The 22,143-nt window shown below is 45.4% G+C and overlaps 1 protein-coding gene across 1 annotated transcript in view; it reads left to right on the top strand.

The window, feature by feature from the left end:
- The window catches only part of DHRS7B (dehydrogenase/reductase 7B), a 50,518-nt gene that overhangs the window by 11,272 nt on the left and 17,103 nt on the right, over window positions 1-22,143 (top strand). The window contains exon 2 of the mRNA XM_070395433.1: window positions 16,431-16,609. Coding sequence (XP_070251534.1) covers window positions 16,431-16,609 — 179 coding nt within the window. The remainder of the gene's footprint in view (window positions 1-16,430; window positions 16,610-22,143) is intronic.

Genomic DNA, 22,143 nt, shown 5'->3' with positions numbered 1-22,143 from the left:
CTGCAGTGAAATCTATTTTCTCAGAAGGAACTAGACCAGTGATGGCGAACCTATGACACGCGTGTCAGAGGTGACATGCGAACTCATTTTTTTGGTTGCTTTTTCTTTGTTAAATGGCATTTAAATATATAAAATAAATAGCCCTAACCGGTTTGGCTCAGTGGATAGAGCATCGGCCTGCGGACTGAAAGGTCCCAGGTTCGATTCCAGTCAAGGGCGTGTACCTTGGTTGTGGGCACATCCCCAGTGGGAGGTGTGCAGGAGGCAGCTGATCAATGTTTCTCTCTCATCGATGTTTCTAACTCTCTATCCCTCTCCCTTCCTCTCTGTAAAAAAAGTCAATAAAATATATTTAAATATATAAAATAAATATCAAAAATATGTCTTTGTTTTACTATGGTAGCAAATATCAAAAAATTTCTATATGTGACACGGCACCAGAGTTAAGTTAGGGTTTTTCAAAATGCTGACACGCCGAGCTCAAAAGGTAAGCCATCACTGAACTAGACATTGGAACAAGAGGTGAAGGGACCATTCAGAGTACAGATTGAAGAGGCAGGGATTTTGCTGATGACAGACCAAGAGGATCACAGGGTTTCAGAATATGGGGAGAGGTTGGAGATTGGGTCAGAACAGGGAGTGCACAGAATGATTTGGGGTTTGGGAGACATGCGATGTCTCAGGAGATCTGGACTTCCTGTGGTGACTGGTAGGGATAAAAGGGTATGATGAGATTGGCCCATAATTTCCAGGCAGATAGGGGTGGGGATGGAGGGCCTTGCTGGGAGCTTCCACTGACCTGTTGATGAAGGTAGTTACTCTTTATCTTGTGGGTAGAGGTTTGCAGATAGCTTTGTCATCCCCAGGGTGGCTCATTCTCTCTTGGTAGACAACTATGGAGATCTTCAGGGGTTTCAATATTCAGTACCCATTAAAATTACCAGAGGAGGGTATTAAGAGTCCAGATTCCCAGGTCTCATCCTTTGTGATATTATCAATTTCAAAGGTCTGCACTGGGTAAGGCCATTGATTTACATTTTAACAGGTGCTTCTAATGCAGGTAATGATTGGATTACAAAGAGTAATATGGCTCTGAACCATCTTCATCTTCTTCTATATATATAAAAGCCTAATATGCAAAATGTCCCTTCGGAGTTCGACTGACCAGGAGTTCGATTGCTCGCTATGACATGCGCTAACCACCAGGGGATGGTGTGGAACAAAGTAGGCCCTGGTCAGCAGTCAGGGAAGGGAGGTCCCATGCATTGGGCCTCTAGTAAAATACATCAGAAAGCAAGGCCTAAAAAAGCCTTGTCACATCCTCTGCAAGTCAGTCACCTGGTCTCAGGTCCCATGAAGGGCCCAGATTAAGACCCCACCCACCATGCTGTCCTATGTAGATGCCACTATAACTTGACATTGGTCAGTTTGTTTCTCTTGGTGTTCTTCTTGGGGTATTTATTAGCTAATTTTATTTTACAAGGTTGGTACTTCTAATGTAGCTAATTAATCACTTTTCCCACTTTATTTTGGCAAAGTAGAGCATGAATGAGAAATGATAGACATGCGCAAAGATGTACAAATGTAAAGTAATATAGCTAACACTTATTTACTCCTTACCCAACACCAACAACCATTAGTGTTTTGCCATACTAGAAAGAAACTTAAATCTTTCATTTCCTGACATATTGATTTTAAAATTGTTTGCTTTCACCTCATTCTGTGGCTAAGCTTATTAATACTTATATGATTGGGGGAAAAAGCTTTGTTATAACAGTGTATATTGGTATTCTAGTATAAATGCAGTTTAAAAGATAGCCCTTATGTTATTACACTCTGACAATAATATTGTGAGTATATAAAATATATTTCCAATTTAAGGATTTTTTTCTTTTAATATAGACTCTAAAATCAAATCTTTTTTAAAAAATGTTTTTTATTGATTTTTTACAGAGAGGAAGGGAGAGGGATAGAGAGTCAGAAACATCGATGAGAGAGAAACATTGATCAGCTGCCTCCTGCACTCCCCCTACTGGGGATGTGCCCACAACCAAGGTACATGCCCTTGACCAGAATCTAACCCGGAACCCTTCAGTCCGCAGGCCAACGCTCTATCCACTGAGCCAAACCGGTCAGGGTTGTCAAATCTTTTTTAATTGAAAAGGCTTTGGGAGAGAAATAGGTGGAAAATTATGCATGGGGAAAAGTTGGAAATCTGCTAACATTGGGTGAAATAAATAGATTGATCAAGTACTTACTGTGGACCTATCCTGACAAGGTGTAGCTAAGTCCTCAAGGAAGTATTTGCTAGGATGCTGGGAAAATAAAGTGATAGGGCACTAACCAGGCTATTTTTAGATGAAAGCTTAGAGATTGGCAATGGAAAAACCCTCTCAGGTTGTTATGCTTTTTCCTTTAGTCCTTCCAGTATGTGAAATTCTTTCCTTCATGTTTTCTGGCATTAAAGTCAGTGCACTAAAAGTTTTAAGTCTGAGCGTTAATGAAAACTGTTTCAGAATAAAGGCCATTTCTAGTTAAATTTCAAAATAATGTTTACAGGTCTAAAAATAGCTTGGAATTCAGGGTTACCCATCATCCCAAGTAATTACATTGAGGCAGATTGTCTGAGAGAAAGGCTGGTTAATCAAGTTCATGAGGAAACCAAACAATTTATTAAAATTTAGAATTATCTGATTTCAACCATAGGCCTACTTGATATTAGATAGCATTTAATATTTAATCCTATGTTAATGAAATAATTTTTTTTCTATTTTTCATTGTGATAAAATACACATAACATAAAAGTTACCGTCTTAACCATTTTTAAGCATACAGTTTGGTGGTCTTAAATACAGTCATAATGTGCCACCATCATCACTGCCTGTCTCCAGAACTCTTCATCTTTTAAAACTTAAACACTTCATCTTTAAAACTTAAAAAAATAACTCTTCATTCTCCCCTACCCCAGTCCCTGGTGACCTCATTCTACTTTTTGTCTCTAGGACATTAAAGAATGTAGAAGTGATTTCCTACAGTATTTGTCCTTTTGTGACAAATTTTGGCTTATTTCCCTTAGCATGTCTTCAGTGTTCATCCATGTTGTAGTATACTATAGTACTTCCTTCATCTTTTCCTTTTTTATTTATTTATTTATTTATTTATTAATATATTTTATTGATTTTTCACAGCGAGGAAGGGAGAGGGATAGAGAGTTAGAAACATCGATGAGAGAGAAACATCGACCAGCTGCCTCCTGCACACCCCCTACTGGGGATGTGCACGCAACCCAGGTACATGCCCTTGACCAGAATCGAACCCGGGACCCTTCAGTCCGCAGGCCGACGCTCTATCCACTGAGCCAAACCAGTTAGGGCCATCTTTTCCTTTTAAAAATATTTTTATTGATTTTTAGAGAGGAAGGGAGAGGGAAAGAAAAAATAGAAACATTGATGTGAGAGCAGAACATTGATCAATTGGCTGCCTCCTGCATCTTCCTACCAGGGATCGAGCCTGCAGCCTGGGCCTGGGTCTTGACTGGGAATCGAATCAGCAATCTTTTGGTGCATGGTACAATGCCCAACAAAGAGAGCCACACCACCAGGGTTGAACTTCCTCCCTTTTTAAGGTCAAAATATTTTATTGTATGTATATACCAAATTTTGTTTATCCACTTACTGCTTGATTGACATTTGGATTGTTTCCAAATTTTAACTATTGTGTATAATGCTATTATGGGAAGATTAAAAATGGGGCGGAGTAAGTGGATGCTGCATGGACATGCTTCCAGGACAAAACTGGAATTACAACTAAAATATAGGAAAACTTGCCCTAGCTGGTTTGGCTCAGTGGATAGAGTGTCAGACTGTGGACTGAAGGGTCCCAGGTTCAATTCTGGTCAAGGGCACATGCCCAGGTTGCGGGCTCGATCCCCAGTTGGAGGTGTGCAGGAGGCGGCCAATCGATGGTTTTCTCTCATCATTGATGTTTCTATCTCTCTCTCCCTATTCCTTCCTCTCTGAAATCAATAAATAAAAATAAAGTATAGGAAAACTTTCTGAATAATCAACTGAAGACTCGCTGGAGAGAACCCTGATAACCAAGGACAAAGTGGAGACTGCATAGAGACTGGTAGGAGGGGTGGAAGCAGGACAAGGTTGGCCGGGGTCCCACAGACTGCAACTGAAGTTCTAGAGAGATATCTCAGTTCTAGGGGGTTGCCATTGAGAACTCTGAGGTCTAATCCCCGAGCGGGGCCCCCCAGCAGAGAGCATCAGAACTGAAAAGGGTGCCCACATAACATCTGGCTGTGAAAAGCAGCAGGGTTGTTCTCTGCCATGGACAGCAACCTCTTAAAGGCTGATGCACAAAATTCTCTGTGTTAAGCCACCCACCATGTGCTCTGGCAGAGGGAAGGCAGAGAGGACTGGAGCTGTGTGAGCAGAAGCCAGGGTTGGGGGCTCTGGGGTTAGAGCTCAGAAGGCAGACACCTCGGTTTTCTGTGCTGAGTCATTCCCTCATGCTGTGGAGGTCATCTTTCTCACACAGACATTTGCTATACAGGCATCTTTGCCTGGGTGGAAAACAGTTGAGCCACCCTATTGGAAAACATGTTGCCCCACGGTATGGAGATTCTGAGGCCCAGGCAGAAGCAATTGCCCCACTCTGTTGAAAAAAAAACTCTTGCTACACCAGTGGACGATTGCCTGAGGGCTATTCAAGACAAAATCCTATCAGTCTATAGGCAGAGGCAGTCTATAGAGGCTTTGAGTCTTTGCCTGATCTAATTAACCAGAAACAGCATTTGACACTGTCCTGCACTAGAGATTGAGAGGCGTAGCAGATCTGCCTAATACATAGTCACAAACCCAAAGAGGCAGCCAAAATGAGGAGACAAAGAAACAACCTCCAAATGAAAGAACAAGAGAATTTTTCAGAAGAAGAGATAAATGAAATGGAGATAAGAAATTTAAAATGGCAATAAATAAGTCCTTAACAATAATAACCTTAATGTAAATAGATTAAATGCTCCAATAAAAAGACATAGGGTAGCTGAGTATATATAAAAAAAACATGACCCAATTATATGCTGTCTACAAGAGACCCACCTCAGAACAAAAGACACACAAGATGAGAGTGAAGGGATAACCAAATTTACCATGCAAATGGAAAAAAAAAAAAAGCTGTGGTAGCAATACTCATATCTGACAAAATAGACTTCAGAATGAAGGCCATCACAACAAAGGTCACTGCATAATTCTAAAGGGATTGATCCAACAAGAGGATAGAACCCTGGTAAACGTATATGCACCCAATATAGGAGCACTTAAATATATAAAAAAAGTTCTAGAGGACTTTAAGGGAGAAATTAACAACAATACAGTCATAGTAGGGGACTTTAACACCCCACTGACAGCACTGGATAGAATTTCCAGACAAAAAATTAACAAGGAAACAGTGACACTGAAGGACACAATGGATTAGGTGGATTTATTTGACATTTATAGAACATTTCACCCCAAAGCTGCAGAATATACATTCTTCTCAAGTGCACATGGGTCATTCACAAAGATAGACCACATGTTAGGATACAAAACAAGTCTCTACAAGTACAAGAAGATTGAAATCATATAAATCAGCTCCTCAGATCACAGTGGAATGAAATTAGAAATCAACTACAATAAAAACATTTCAAACACATGAAGGCTAAATAGCATTTTATTAAACAATGAATCAGTTTCCAACGAGATTAGGAAAGAAATCAAAACATCCCAGAAACAAATGAAAAAACAGAACAACCCAAAATCTCTGGGTCACAGCAAAAGCAGTCCTGAGAGGGAAGTTCATAGCACTACAGGCCTACCTCAAAAAAAACCAAGAAAAATCAACAATGAACTATTTAACCCTACAACTTAAAGAACTAGAAAGAGAATAACAAGAAAAGCCTAGAGTAGTAGAAGGAAGGAAATAATAAAGATGAGAGCAGAAATAAATGACATAGGGACTAAAAAGACAATACAAAAAAATCAGTGAAACCAAGAGCTGGTTCTTTGAAAGGATAAACAAAATTGATGATCCGTTAGCAAGATTCATCATGAAACAAAGAGGACCCAAATAAATAAAATCAGAAATGAAAGCGGAGAAATATCCATTGACCCCACAGTCATATTAGGGGACTTTAACACCCCGTTGACAGCACTACAAAGTGTTTGCAAATACAAAGGATTGCAAGGAAGTACTACGAACAACTATAGGCCAACAAGCTGGACAATGTGGATAAAATGGAAAAATTCCTAGAAAAATACAATCTTCCAAAACGGAATCAGGAGGAATCAGAAAACCTGAATAGGCCTATAACAACTGATGAAATAGAAGCAGTAATCAAAGAACTTCCAGAAACAAAAGCCCTGGTCTGGACGGCCTTACAGGGGAGTTTTACCAAACATTCAAAGAAGAGCTGACATCTAGACTCCTCAAACTATTTTTAAAAAATCCAAGGGGAAGGAACACTTCCAAGCTCTCTTTATGAGGCCAGCGTTATCCTAATTCCAAAAGCAGATAACGACACTACAAAGAAAGAGATATAAAGGCCAGTATCCATGATGAACATAGATGCTGAAATCCTTAACAAAGTATTAGCAAATCGGATTCAGCAATGTATTAAAAAGATTGTACACCATGACCAAGTGGGATTTATTCCAGGGCTGCAAGGCTAGTACAATATTTGCAAATCAATAAAAGTGATACATCATATAAACAAATTGAAGGACAAAAGTCACATTATATCAATAGACACAGAAAAGGCATTCGACAAAATCCAACACCCCCGTTATTAAGAAAAAAAATACTTTTTATTGATTTCAGAGAAGAAGGGAGAGGGCAAGAGAGATAAAACATCAATGATGAGAGAGAATCTTTGATCAGCTGCCTCCTGCACCCAAGCCCCCAACCTGGGCATGTGCCCTTCACCAGAATCGAACCTGGGTCCCTTTGGTACATAGGCTGACACTCTATCCACTGAGCCAAACCAGCTAGGGCCAACACCAATTTTTGATAAAAACTCTCAGCAAAGTGGGAATAGAGGGAGCATATCTCATCATGATAAAGGCCATGTATGACAAACCTACACCCAACATCCTACTCAATGGGCAAAAACTAAAACCATTTTTCCTAAGAACAGGAACAAGGCAGGGATGTCTGCTTTTACCACTCTTACTCAACATAGTATTGGAAGTCCTAGCCACAGTGACCAGACAAAAAGAAGAGATAAAAGGGATCCAAATTGGAAAGGAAGAAAAACTCTCACTATTCTCAGATGACATGATATTATATGTAGAAAACCCTAAAGACTCCACCAAAAAACTAGATTTAATCAATGAATTTGGCAATATAGCAGGACACAAAATCAACAACAAAAAATTAACGGCTTTTTTTATACACCAATAATGAATTCTCAGAAAGAGAAACTTGACAAGCAATCCCATTTACCATTGCAACAAACAAAAAAATTAAGATACTTAGAAATAAACCTAACTAAGGAGGCAAAGGACCTGTACTCAGAAAACTACAGGACATTGAAAAAAGAGATAGAAGAAGATATAAACACGTGGAAGAATATACCATGTTCATGGATTGGTAGAATCAACATCATTAAAATGTCCATACTACCCAAGGCAATATGCAGGTTCAGTGTAATCCCTATTAAAATACTAAAAGCATATTTCACAAATCTAGAACAAATACTCCAAAAATTTATATGGAACCACAAAAGACCCTGAGTATCTGCAGCAATCTTGAAAAAGAAGAATGAAGTTGGAGGACTGACAGTACCAGATTTCAAGTTATACTACAAAGCCACCATAACCCAAAGAGCCTGGTACTGGCACAAGAACAGGCATATAGATCAAAGGAACAGAACAGAGACCCCAGAAATTGACCCAAGCCATTACTGCTCAATTAATATTTGACAAAGGAGGCAAGAGCATACAGTGGAGTCAAAACAGTCTCTTCAATAGATGGTGGGAAAATTTGACAGATACATGCAAAAAAAAAAAAATGAAACTAGACCACCAACTTACACCATACACAAGAATAAACTCAAAAAGGGTTAAAGACTTAATTTTAATTCGGTAAACCATAAAAATCCCAGAAGATACCATAGGCAGCAAAATCTCAGACATCTCTAGTAGCAATATGTTTATAGATACATCTCCTAGGGCAAAGGGAACTAAGGAGAAAATAAACAAATGGGACTACATCAAAATAAAAAGCTTCTGTACAGCAAAAGAAACCATCAACAGAACAAAAAGGGAGCCCACCGTATGGGAGAACATATTTGGCAATGATACATCTGATAAAGGCTTAATATCCAAAATATATAAGGAACTCATACAACTTAACCAAAGGATGACGAACAATCCAATTAAAAAATGGGCAAAGGACCTAAATAGACACTTCTCCAAAGAGGACATACAGATGGCCAAGAGACATGAAAAAATGCTTAAAGTCACTGATCATCAGAGAGATGCAAATTAAAATGACATTGAGTTATCACCTCACACCTGTCAGAATGGCTACTATCAACAAATGACAAGTGCTGACAAGGATGTGAAGATAAGGAACCCTAGTGCACTGCTGGTTGGAATGTTGAGTGGTGCAGCCATTATGGAAAACAGTATGGAGTTCCCTCAAAAAATTAAATATGGAACTGCCATTTCACCCAGTGATCCCACTTCTAGGACTATATCCTTAGAAACTGGAAATACCAATCAGAAAGAATGTATGCACCCCTATGTTCATAGCAGCACAATTTACAATTGCTAAGGCCTGGAAACAGCCCAAGTACCCATCAGTAGATGAGTGGATAAAACAGCTGTGGTACATTTACACCATGGGATACTATGCAGCAGTAAAGAAGAAGAAGAATCTCTTACCCTTTGAGACAGCATGGAGGGACCTGGAGAGTATCCTGCTAAGTGAAATAAGTCAGTCAGAGAAAGACAAGTATCACATGATCTCACTTATATGTGGAATCTGACTAACAAAATAAACTGATGAATAGAATGGATCCAGAGAAATAGAAGCATGGAACAGAGTGCAGAATCTTGGAGGGAAGGCGGGGGAAGGGTGGGGACAGGGAGGTAATCAACCAAGGAGTTTTTATGCATATATACATGGCCCATGGACACAAATGAGGCCATGCATATATGGGGTGGTGAGGACCTGGGGGAGGGGGCTGGAAGAGTTCAATGGGGGCAAAAAGGGGACATATGTAATACTTTCAACAATACAATTAAAAAAACCCCCAATAAAGATTAAAAATAAAATAAATGGTGGTCATCAAACTTAGAGGAAGACTAGATCAACTCAGGGAGAACATCAACATAGAGATAGTAAACAAAAAAAAAATCATAGAAGCCATCAGAAAGAACCAGGCAGAAATTTAGAATACAATAATGAAAATGAAGGATACAGCAAAGGATCAAATCAGTGATTTGGAAGACAAGGAAGCAGAAAACACCCTATCAGAACAGCAGGAAAAAAAAAAAATAGAGTTCCACCCCACATGAGGACAGTTTAAGGGACCTCTGGGACAACATCAAGTGTCCCACCATTTGTATCATAGGAATACCAGAAGGAGAAGAGAGATAGCAAGTGATTGAAAACCTATTTGATGAGATAATTACTGAAACCTTTCCTTACCTGGAGAAGCAAATAGACATATATGTCCAGGAAGCACAAAGAGTCCCAAACAAGATGAACCTAAAGAAGCCCACACCAAGACACATCATAATTAAAATGGCAACAGTTAAAGACAAAGAATTTTAAAAGCAGCAAGAGAAAAGCAGTTATCTACAGGAAGGCTCCCACAAGACAGTCAGCTGATTTCTCAACAGAAATTTTGCAGGCCAGAAGGGATTGGCAGGTAATATTCAAAGTGATGAAAAGCAAGTACCTGCAACCAAGATTAGTCTACTCAGCAAGGTTATTATTTAAAATCAAGAGATATAAGGAGTCTTGACTGGTTTTGCTCAGTGATTGGAGCGTCGGCCCTTGGATTGAAGGGTTCCAGGTTCGATTCTGTCAAGGGCAGATACCTCAGTTGCAGGCTCAATCCCCAACCCTGATCAGGGCTCATGAGGGAGGCAACCAATCAATGTGTCTCTCTCATCGATGTTTCTCTCTCCATCTCTCGCCCTCCCTTACGGTCTCTAAATATCAATGGCAAAATTCCTTGGGTGAGGATTAACAACAACAACAAAATAGATAAGGTACTTCTCAGATAAGGAAAAGCTAGAGAAATTCATCACCACCAATCCAGTCTTACAAGGAATGTTAAAGAGACTTTTTAAAGAAAAATAAGAGGAGGACAAAACGATATCTGAATAACAAAATGACAATAATTACATATCTATCAATAATCACTTTGTGGTGAAGGCCTGGCAGTGGGGGTGGATAGGGTCAATGGGGAAAAAACAGGGACATCTGTAATGTTTTCAACAATAAAAATAAATTTAAAAATAATTATGTTAAATGTAAATGGCTTAAATGCTCCAATTAAAAGACATAGGGTGGCTAAATAGATAACAAGACCCATACATATGCTGTCTACAAGACACCCACCCTGTCTGTCTATCTATCTATCTATCTATCTATCTATCTATCTATCTATGTTATTCCTCACCTGAGGATATTTTTCCATTGCTTTTTTAGAGAGAGTAGAAAGAAGAGAAAGAGACAGACAGACAGACAGACAGACATCAATGTGAGAGAGACATATCAATTGGTTGCCTACCACATGTGCCTTGACCAAGGCCAGGGATCGCGCCTGCAACCGAGGTACATATGCCCTTGACCAGAATTGAAACCATGACCCTTCAGTCCTCCGGTGGACACTCTAGTCACTGAGCCAGACTCAGTGGGTAGGGCGAGACCCACTTTATATTGAAAGACATACACAGATAAAGTATTTTGTGCATTGCTGGTGGGATTATAAATTGTTGCTTTTTCTGCTTTGCCCCCACAGTGAGCCTTGTTGGGTTTGTGTGTTTTCTAGGAAAAAGGTTGAGGTCACTCCGGCATCTTCCAGTCATACTAAATTCATTTTGTAAAGCACATTAGAAATCAGAATTGCTTTTGAGTCAAGATGTCTAGGTAGCCAGCACAAGTGCTGTTGTGTGTGTGTGTTTAAGAGACTTCCAGTTTTCAGTGCTAAAGTGCTGTTTTTTTAAAAACTGAACTAATACTTTGGCTCATAGTCAACGTTAGCCTCTGACCCCCTGTTCCCTGTAGGCAGCCTGCATGGCAGGGTCAGGAGGGACCTGGCCCCGCCTCTGCTCTCCTGGTGGGGGCTGCGGGGCAGTGTATGCCCAGCGTCTGGCTGGGGAGCAGAGCCCGCTCTCCGTGTTTCTCTTCCCAGGACTGGACATTCAGGAGCTGGTCTGCAGTACCCTCCAGCCTTTCTTTGGATTTTATTTTTACTAATGCCAGCCTGACTCCTTTCAACCAGGGGCTCTGAGACTGGCTTCCCAAAGTACAGCCTCCAGGCCACTCGTCTGTAGCTCGGTCCTGCATTCCAGAGAGGGCTGGCTGACCGGAAAGTGTCCTCCGGCCTCTAGTCTCCGTCACTCTGCCCAGGTCAAAACACCGGAGAGGCCACAGCACCAGGACCCACACTGTCACATGAGCTGCTGTCTGAGGTCGGATAGTCTTTCTGTTCAAAGACAGCCTGGCAGCTGCTTCTCATTTGTTTCACACCAAAAAAGAGCAGCTTTACTCTGGTTTTACTTTCTGAAAATAGACAGCTATTTTCAGAAATGGGTCATAAGCATGGTCCATAGCTTATGTCACCTTTTTAAAAAATATATATTTTATTGATTTTTTTACCGAGACGAAGGGAGAGGGATAGAGAGTAAGAAACATCGGATGAGAGAGAAACATTAATCAGCTGCCTCCTGCACACCCCCTACTGGGGATGTGCCCGCAACCAAGGTACATGCCCTTGACTGGAATCGAACCTGGGATTCTTCAGTCCGCAGGCCGACGCTCTATCCACTGAGCCAAACTGGTTAGGGCTTATGTCACCTTTAATAGATCGGCTATTTCAAGCTGTTCGCAGTTATGAAGTATGAGAATGGGTGGCAGTTTGTGGGGATGAGACCCCAACTGCTCTTGGTGATACTAAGCTACTTCTTGCCACATGATTTCAGCATCCTGCCCTTGAGCCTGGTTTTCTTGTGCATAACGTGAAAAATTACTTCATGGCTAATCCTTTTTACAGACCTGAAATTATTGTTAGTTCTTAACCTTGAAGGGTTTTCAGATTCCCTCCTTTGATTTTCAGATGTGTCTCGGGTTTGATTTCTGTGTAGTTTCGGAGTAGACGCCAACAATCTGTTTTTATTAATAGTACACATTTAACATTTTTTATAATTGCTTGAGGAAAGAAGGAATATTAGGAACTGATTCCATCTGTGCAGTGTAGAATTTGATAAAAGTATGAGAAATGGAACAAATGGCATAAAGGTGACATTTCTGCTCAGTTGATTTCTTGATAGTAGAGGTTCTGAAAGCCCTTTTAAAGAACCTCTCAGTGCATAGAGAGTCAGCCTGTGGACCAAGGGGTCCCAGGTTCGATTCTGGTCAAGGGCATGTACCTCGGTTGCAGGCTCCTCCCCAGCCTGGGTCCTGGTCGGGGCTCATGCAGGAGGCATCCAGTCGATGTGTTTCTCTCACATCTGGTGTTTCTCTGTCTTTCCCTCTCTCTTCCACTCTCCCTATAAATCCCCTCGGGTGAGGACTAACAACAACAACAAAAGAACCTCTCAGTGGAAAATAGAGAGCAGCTGAGTTCTGACGTCACCGTGAGAGCCCTGAGCTTTCTGGCTGCCCAGCCCTAAGGACACTCGCCTGAGAAGGAACTTCCCACCTTTCCACTCTTCCAAGTCTGTCGCTCCGTAGTCTTGATGCATGAAAATCCCAGCAGATGGGCTTAGTGTGCGAACGCCAGCTGATGCGGCTCATAGTGTAAGTTCGTGCTTCAGGCCACTTCCTGTCAATGAAGAGAGGGCCTGGCCACCAGTGTGTCCGTCAGTGTGCTCTACTTCCAGACCATGTATGACCTGCCGTTCCTGTGTGAGGGGTGAGCCCACCTTCTGTCTTTTCTGGTCTCTCTCCCCCTCCCCACATACTTGTCCTGCTCTCCGGTGTGGTTCATAGGGTGCTGGGCCAACTGTGTCCCCTCTTTCTACAAGCTGATCTCCAAATGCTGGGAGTCGTGAGTGAGATTCCCCCCCCCCCCCCCAACTGCTTTTTGTACCATTCATCTTACTTCCCAGTTACATCTGAAACCAGCAGTTAAAAAGCCTTTTGGTGTAAAATGCAACATTTATAAACATATTAAAGTTCTTCTTGTAGCCGTTTTCAGAGAAAACAGGCCCCCTTTGAACTTGCTGCACAAGCAGGTTTATTTCCGCACCTGGACTGTGGCCAGCCAGGACGCAGCGCTTCTTCCACTGGGGAGCTGTCCTTTGCTGGAGAAGGCCCCCGGGACCACAGCCTAGCAGTGGGCTGAGCCAGCTCTGTGTCTTGCTCTCTTGGCGGTGGTGACTGCCAGGGGTGAGACAGGAAGGTTTGGCACAGCTGCCTCTAATTGTCCAGGGAGGCCCAGTGGCCCTGGGCACATTGGGGTGACCACAAGCACTGCAGAGGGGAATAAAAGTTGGTCCATAAGAGTCTGAAAAACTCCCAGAAAGAGTTGACATTGCTAATATGACCAGCTTCACCTGGTCAGGAAGGTTACCCTGAAATTGAACATGATTCTCTCAAATTAATGGCTTGCTCTGGAGTGTCTTCCCACCATGCATCCTCTTCTTGAGGGAGCTGGCACGTCTGTGCTGATTTCTAACTTCCTTGCCTTATGATTCTGTGACCCTTTGTCAGCCTGAAGGCAGATGTGTGCTGTCCCCATAGGAAGCTGGCCTGTGGGCAAGGCAGATCCTACTCGGCCTGGGTGCCCTGTTGGCCGGTGCCAGGAGGTTCTGGCTGGAGGCACTGTGGGCAGGTGCCCAGAGAACCTGGAAGTGGACACACTGTGTGCAGCTTCTCCTTCCCTTGTGTTGGAGATGGTTGACTTGGGTGTAGACACGGCAGGTGCATGCAGTGCCATTCGCTAGCTTTGCCGCTGCTCCAGCGGGAGCCTTGCCGGGGGTTTGTCTTCCTCCCGCTCCGCCCTGGCCAGGAGGAAGTAGCAGGGGCAGATCACAGCTCGTCTGCTCTCCTGCCTGTTGGCCTTAATGGCTTCACAGCAGCCCAGTTTCAGTATCCCTTGGGATACGGGATCCTGACGTTTGACAAGTTGTGTTTTTTCCCTATTTGTTGATTTAATTAAAGGTGTGAAGGTATGAGATTTAATTAAAACCACAGAAAAGTATATGAGTTCCCTTTATTGAGAAGAAACCAGTGTTCATAAACTAGGGACTCTTGGACAAGCTTCAGATAGGCTGCTCTGAAACCGGTGCCTGGGCCAGGACTGAGCGAGGCGGTGGGATGGTGTGACAGCAGCTCCGCTTCCTGGCATCACTGCACCAGGGCCGGGCACACCTTTTCCTGAGCCAGCTCCTCGGACTCACAGCAAACCCGCGAGTGGGACACGCGCCCTCATTCACAGGTGAGGGTTCTCAGGCTCCGAGCCGTGGAGTCGCTCACCTGGCTGGGCAGTGGCTGAGCCTCCTGTGGCCCGGCACTGCCTTCCCTCACACAGTTACAGTGCTTCTTCCAGGTGGGCTCTGACACCTCTGAGTTTCGGGAGGCAACAGGCTTGTTATCCTCCCCCCACACCTTTCAGTACAACACACACACACAGCCTTCCATGGAGCTTGCTCAGCCCCAGGCTGCAGGTGGGAGCAGGCAGACCCTGGGCCTGTGGTGGGGAGCAGTGTGTAGTTTGTCGCACCTGCTGACCTAGTGGAGCTCTGGTTCCTTTCGTGAGCAGTGTCCCCACCCCCTGGGTATCCTAGGCCACAGCTGGCTCCCAGCTGGTTCTGGGCCAGGCAGGGTAGTTCCCTTTGGGACCTGCCTCACATGAGGACCTGGGTTGCAGTGGGGAAAAGCTCTTCCCAAACAGCTATCCCGCTGGGTTGAAATCCTGTCCCATCCCCTCTCTCCAAGTTTATTACCTAAAACTTCTGAGCTCTGATTACCTTGGGGCCTACCTGTGTTTTATGTCAATTGCCATCATTTTCTGGTGAAGTGACACCAACAAACTGGCCCAGCAGTCACTCCCCTGCTCCCAGGCACTACCCTGGGATTCAGCTGCGTCATGGGCCAAACTCCTGGCCTGTGCCTCCTGTTGGGGCGGGGGTGCCCTCAGTGCCCAGGTAAAGAGTTTGACACCTTAGAAACCACTTCAGTGACCAGCTGGAGGCTTGGCACAACGGAGGGCGAGAGCGAAACGCAGCCACGTAGCCGACAGTGGCTGGGGGTCTTTCAGAAGTAGATGAAGTGAGTGGATGGGAGTCGTTTTTACAGGTGTTTATGGTAACTGGGAATTTAAGTGCATTGGGAAAGCAAGTGAAAAATAAACACTAAACTAGCTGGGTTCACAGCTGAAGTTGGAGCAGAACCCTTTGCCGAAGAGCAGGTTCGTTCTGACAGGACGGCCCACCCGACCCGGACCAGAGCAGCTGGGGGAGTGGGTCGCGTGTGCTCAGTGGGCGTCACAGGGCTGGTGTCCGGGGAAGGGAGCAGGAGTGTTACGTCGGAGGAGCTGCGGAGGTGGGCGTTTGGGAGGGGAGGGTGTTCCATGGTCACTCCCAGTGTGATGAGTGAGTGGAAGCTCCAGGCGGTCACAGGAGCTGCCCCGGGCTTCCAGCCTCTTCCCTGGGGAGGCTCCTGGCGCTCCTGGCGCTCCTGGCGCTCCTGACGCCGCGTCCTGGAGGCGGGCTGTGGGGGCCTCTGTGTGACAGATGCGGGTCCACCTGACTGGCGGCCCGACGGGCATTTCTTTCAAAGTGACCAACACAGTGTTGGTGCCACTCACTCAGCCTTGACCTTTAAATACCTCATGTCTCCCCTCTTAGCTGTTGCTTTGGGCATAGGGTCGTAGGTGAGTGATGGGGGAGGCCTGAGAAGTAAGGAAATTGGAGGCAGTTGTGGGAGAAACAGATATGGTTCCAAAGCAGCTGTGAGGAGAACCGGTGCGTCTGACGTGCTGGTGCCTCCTGGCACCACCAGACCGTGGTCCTGTCACCTCAGAGAGCAGCACGCTCCGAGGCTGGACACGAGGCCGGACCACAGGCCCAGCAGGTGTCTGCTGGACGCCGAGCCCAAGTCCTCCCAGGAGAGCTCTGGGCTCTTGTCCGGCCGGGGCAGGAGGGTGGCAAGTTTCCCATTTCCCATGTTGCCACTCGTTGACTTGGTTTTGGTTCTTCCAGGAAGAGGTCGCTGACGGTGCGGGCCATGGACTGTGTCACCTCCACGGCCATCCTGTCCCTGCTGCTCGGCTGCGTGGGCATCTTCAGCCTCTTCAAGCTGCTGCAGTGCCTGCGGATGAAGGCCCACCTCCAGGACGCCGTGGTGGTCATCACGGGCGCGACCTCGGGCCTGGGGCGAGGTGGGTCCCGGGGGCAGTGCTGTCAGGTGTGGAAGGTGGCCTGGCTGGAGGAGCCGCTCGGCGCCACGGGGACACAGCGCAGGTGCACGTAGGTGGAGCTCTGGGGACTTGGGAACAAGGTCTGTCCCTGTGCTCAGTCCAGTGCCTAAAAGCAAGAGCTTCAGTGCAGGAGACTTCAGCCTCAGTGTGGGAGCAAAGGCTCGTGAGGAAGACCGTGGCCCCCTGGAGGCGCATGTCCACCCAGCGGGCAGCCTTGCTCAGCTCCATGGTGGTTGAAATAGGGCTTTGTATGTGAAGGCCTCCGATTTTCAAATATGGATAATTCAGGGCCTCTGTGAGGGCCACACAGAGCACCCCTGGTTTATAGCCTTTCTGTTGCTGTTGTTAATCCTCATCTGAGGGTATTTCCATTGATTTTAGAGAGAGTGGAAGGGAGAGAGAGAGGGAGAGAGAAATAGAGAAACATTGCTGTGAGAGAGACACATCAGTTGGTTGCCTCCCACATGTGCCCCAACTGGGGCCAGGGATTGAACCTGAAGCAGTGAGCTGCCTTCTTGATCTGCAAGCCAGGAGGCCACCTGAAGCCTAGATACATGGCCCCGAGACTCCCTTTCCTCCCCGCCCCCCCCCCCATCCCTCGCCTCCCTGGGGCAACTCTTTCAGACATGAAGATGGAGCTCTTCCGGCTGGCGTCTGCTCTCCCTGCTCCCTCTGCTCCCCCTGCTTCCTCTGCTCCCCCTGCCCCCCCTGCTCCTGCCACCTCTGCTTCTCCTGCCCCTCCTGCTCCCCCTGCACCCCTGCTCCCTCTGCTCTCCCTGCCCCCTCTGCTCCCCCTGCTCCCCCTGCCTCCTGTTAGGTGGCCAAAGAGGAAAGCAGGAGGCCAGAAAGGTGAGGGATTTTGAATTTATTTGATCGTCCGCACACCAGGTGGCTGAGCTTGGTTGGCTCCAGCACCCAGTGACGGGAGTCAGCGGCTTTTAAAGGACTCTGGGTGGCTTTTTCTGGGCAGAGAATTCTCTGTGCAGGTCCGGAGGGAGAGATAATGGTCTCAGCAAGTGCTAAGCAAAAGGGAATGTCTGTTGTGAAGTGGCCTAAAGGTCAGTTCCCGGGGGAGGGGGTGTCCATTCAATTATCTGATCAGACCTAACACTCCAGCCTTTTTGTTTTATGGAATAGGGACGAAGATCATATCTTCCGTATTTACTTCCTGCTGAGGGGGGACGTCGAGATCCCAGGGGAATGGACTTTGATAGTTGGCTGGACGAGGGTCGCAGCAGCATGATTTCCCCAAGAGACTGACTGGTTGGTGAAGGCTTGAGAGCGTCCTGTTGAGTGACTGGGAGGTAAAGGCTGGTCCTGAGGCTGCCACAGCGTCACTTGTCTGGTTTTGCTGCTTCTCTGAGCCTGGAGCTGAAATACAACTGAGGCCTAGATGTGATCTTTAGGGAGGAAAAGGTCAGGGGTCTAAGTTGCCTGACTAGTGACATGAAAGGGGAGAATAGACTACCCTGGGGGTGAGGATCTTTTTTTCCCTAGTTTTGCCCCTTGCTGGGCATCCACATGTTTCTTGTAGGTCCTGAGACAGGGTTTCCAAATAGGTAGAGCAGTGGTTAAGCTCCCGATGGCAGTTCCAGCCCCTGCTGTGATGCCCAGGGCTATGAGGAGAGGGATTATCTGGATTGCCCTTTTGTGTCGGCTGTGATGGGTTATGGGGACAGGTTCCATCTGCACTGGGTGAGAGATAGACGAGAGTACTGGTTCCTGCCCAGTTGGTTGGGAGGCAGATGTCTGTGTTCTCCCCACAGAGGAAGAAGAATCCCTGATCACGGAGACAAGCTGAGGGGTAGGGAGAAGAGGGGACTAAAGGGTGTGAGGTTCCCTTTCCTAGAGGGTCGTCTCCATGGCGCTACCAATAAGGGTGACAGATGTGTGGTTGAGATTCCATTGCAGTAAAAGGGAGGTAACGTAAGGATGGGCTGTTATCCAAGGGAAAAGAGAAAAGGAAGGAAGGGAGCAGTTGAAGCCTGGGACCTGCATGGTTGGATAAGAAGTAAAAAGACTGGCTGTAGGAAATAACCATTGGCTTCCGGGGAGACCTGGGAGTCAACCCGTTGGGACCAATGCCGTTTGGTAGTTCTAGGTTAACTGTGGGGCTACAAGCTGATGATGGGAGGTGGTCCATTGATACCAGTATATTGCCCTGTGACCTTGTAAAGCATAAAGGGGCTTGGGCGATTGGTGGGGTATGCAGGGTGTTAGGACCTGTGACTGGAGGGAGGAAGGAGCTGCCTTAGTAGGAGATTGAATATAAGAACGGAAAAGAAGGGAGGCTTGATGCCAGGGGCTGCAGGATAATTACCTAGAAGGGTGTCTGCTTTTTTGAGAAACATAGTTCCCTTTTTATCAGCTAGAGTGATGTTTGCCTGATTCCACGTCTGGATTGGGATAGGGATGGTGGTGGACGCTGAAGAGGAGAGGGAAAGGCAGAGCCAGCAGTCCCTGGCTAAGGAGGGAATGGGCGAGGTTAAATGTTGGTTAGAGATGAATGGAGATGGGAAAGTTCCTTATGGGAGTAGGAGAGGAGGGCTGTGATAGGGTGAGAAGGAGAGCTAATCCCCACTTCCAGGGCACGGATGGTCCCAAGGGGGAAAGGGTATGTTTAGGATCTAGAAAGGAGGAAATCTTGCCCCATGGGTAATCCAAGTCCTTTGTGGAAGGCAGTCCCATGGGAAGGTGAGAGTCCTGCTGCGAAGGGAGGGGGCAGTAGCTAGGACCGGGGGATTTGTCCTGGGAGAGGAGGTGGGCTTTCAGGGAAGTCAGAGGTATTAGGGGCACGTGCAGGGGTGCTCACTCATTTGTCCTCTTCTGGGATGCGGGTAAGGCGGGGTCTGGTGGGCCCGAGCTGGTGGCTATGATACTTAGGGGACTCCAGCTCCTGAGGTGGGTTTAGTCTGGAAAGGTGGAACCATGGGGGGTGCCCTGAGAGTTTAGCTGCAGTGGGGCGGTTAAGAGCACCCGGTAAGGGCCTGCCTCCAGCGCTTGAATTATGATGGGTTTCCTTTAGGAGGAGTAGGGGGAGGTCTCCTGTAAAAGGTCGAGGGAGGACCTGATCAGCATGTTCTCCAGTAATTGTCAGATGAGATTTAAAATGCAGACAGTCTCTGTGGAAGGGAAGTTTCCGATTAAGAAGGGTCTTCCATACAGGAGTTCAAAGGGACTAAGAAAGGAGGGGGAGGGGGCGGGGGGGGGGGGCGGGGGTTGCCCTGATGCGCATAAGGGCTAGAGGTAGGAGAGTAGTTTGAGATTCTTTAGTTTCGAGAGTTAATTTAGTGAGGTGGGACTTACTTAAGAATTTGCCTTTTCTACCCTGGCTGAAACCGGGGCTGGTGGGGGTGTACGTTCCACTGGAGTTCAGAGTGGAGGAGACCTGTGGAGTCATTTGAGATCGGAAAGCAGGTCCATTTTCTGATCGTAATGAGGTGGGTCGGATGCAGTGGGGAATGGCCTCTACCCACCCTGAGACAGTATCTATGAGGGTTCAAAGATATTTGTTCTTTTAATAGGAGGCATGTGAGCGTGGTCCGTCTGCCAGTCCTGTCCAGGGACTTGGCCCCTCGCCTGATGAGCGGGGAAAGAAGGAAGTCTACCCTACCCTGTCCTGGGGGAGATGCTGAGTAACAAGTAGAACAGGTTTTGGTGGATCTTGCAGTAGGGAGGCCTGGCTAGGTTGTGCTGGGGGGGTTAGGAGTTCTAGAAGCGGTCTGTATCCTATACGTAGGGAATTGTGAATAGGCCGTAAGATACCGCGGGCCTGTCCCTGGAGAAGGATATATTTCCCCGGAAATTTTGGCCATGGGGTCTTCCTGAGTGGCCCCCAGAGCTGCTAGGGACTGAGCTCCTCTGGAGTGTGTTAGGGCGTTATATGGGTATAGCTAAGAGTTGGGGAGACGGGGGCTTCCCCGAGCCACTGTCTTGGCCTCCTGGTCTGCTCTGTTATTTCCCTGTATTACGGGATCATTCCCTACTTGGTGTCCTTTGCAGTGTATGACATTTAAGAAGGCTAGAAAAGGGGAGAGAATTTCCTAAATACCAAGCAGGAAGACCTGTGAGGCGTTCAGTGACAGTGTCCAGGACTGTGAATGAGCGGTGCAAATAAAGTCTAGGCTCAGATATAAAGAGCCTGCGTGGGGCTACTTTAGCTCCTGAGGAGAGAAGGGTTCCCTTCGGAAGTCAGGGGTCATCAGGTGGTGGTGTCCTGACTCACTGAACAGCACAAACCTTCTACCCAGGCACCAGATAACCAGCTGTAGTCAAAAAGTAAACAGCCAGCGTTTACATTTATGAACACACTTTTCTCCACAGCAGTATTGTTTTTAACAGGGAAACATTGAGATAACTCCAATGTCCCTCACCATTAGAGAGTATAAAATACATCGCGGTATATAATACAGTGGGATAAAACAGACATGTAAAATGTACTAGTAACAGCTTTTGCAACAACCTGAATCAATCTCACTAGTTTAATAATAATAAAATAAAGAGGAGCTACAAAATAACGTGCATAAGTGTATTCAAAACTAATGCCTGCCACTTATTTTTAAATGGTTCAGCAAATAAAAGATATATCCAGATCCACCTATTCAGATACAAACAAAACATGGCAACTGTTAACAAATATGAACCTAGGTGGGAGTATACGAAGGTTCATTGTATTATTTTTCTACTTTTCTTTAGGTTTGAGATTTTTCATAATAAGCACGGCCGGTGTGGCTCAGTGGTTGAGCGTCAACCTGTGAACCAGGAGGTCACGGTTCGATTCCCGGTCGGGGCACGTGCCAGCCTGTGCTGGATCCCCCGTGTGGGGCATGCGGGAGGCAGCCAGTCGTTGGTTCTCTCTCATCATTGATGTTTCTGTCTCTTTCATTTCCTCTATGAAATCAATAAAAGTTATTTAAAAAAATAAAAAATAAATAAAAAGAAAAAAGTTCAAATATCAGATAAAGCTAATTTATAATGTTTAGGAGTAGTTCTTCATCTGGGATATATGAGTTTTCTTTATAAGTATTTACTAAACTATACATATATTTTATGCATTTTTTGTATGTATATTTTATAAAAAAGGTTAAAAATGTGATGATATATTTTTAAAAACTGCTACATGTTAAACATTATTATTAAAAAAATTAACTTTTTGCTTTATAAAGCAACCAAACATTAAGTAAGGGGGCTTTTGTTTATGGGTCATTTACTTGAGATAAATTTATCAAAAGGTACATACCCGAGGACCAATTTTTGAGTCTAGCAGTAATGTCATATGATTTTTTCCCATGAGGTAGTTCTTACAAAACCATCAATTCTGAATCTTGTTTACTTTGATATTATAAAATGCTCATTTGGCAGATCTTCTAGCATATGCTACTTGGAAATTTATTGTAAGAAAACTGCATAAGTTTTATAATTGTTCAAATACCATACACAATTTATATTGTTCATGTATAAATGTTATTGTTATTCTAAATTCTTATTAGGATTTC

The sequence above is a fragment of the Myotis yumanensis genome, unplaced genomic scaffold (genome assembly GCF_028538775.1).
Source record: "Myotis yumanensis isolate MYYU_CA2020_CCGP unplaced genomic scaffold, mMyoYum1.0.hap1 SCAF_16, whole genome shotgun sequence".
In the NCBI taxonomy this organism is placed as follows: domain Eukaryota; kingdom Metazoa; phylum Chordata; class Mammalia; order Chiroptera; family Vespertilionidae; genus Myotis; species Myotis yumanensis.
This window is presented reverse-complemented; position numbering and strand designations above follow the sequence as displayed.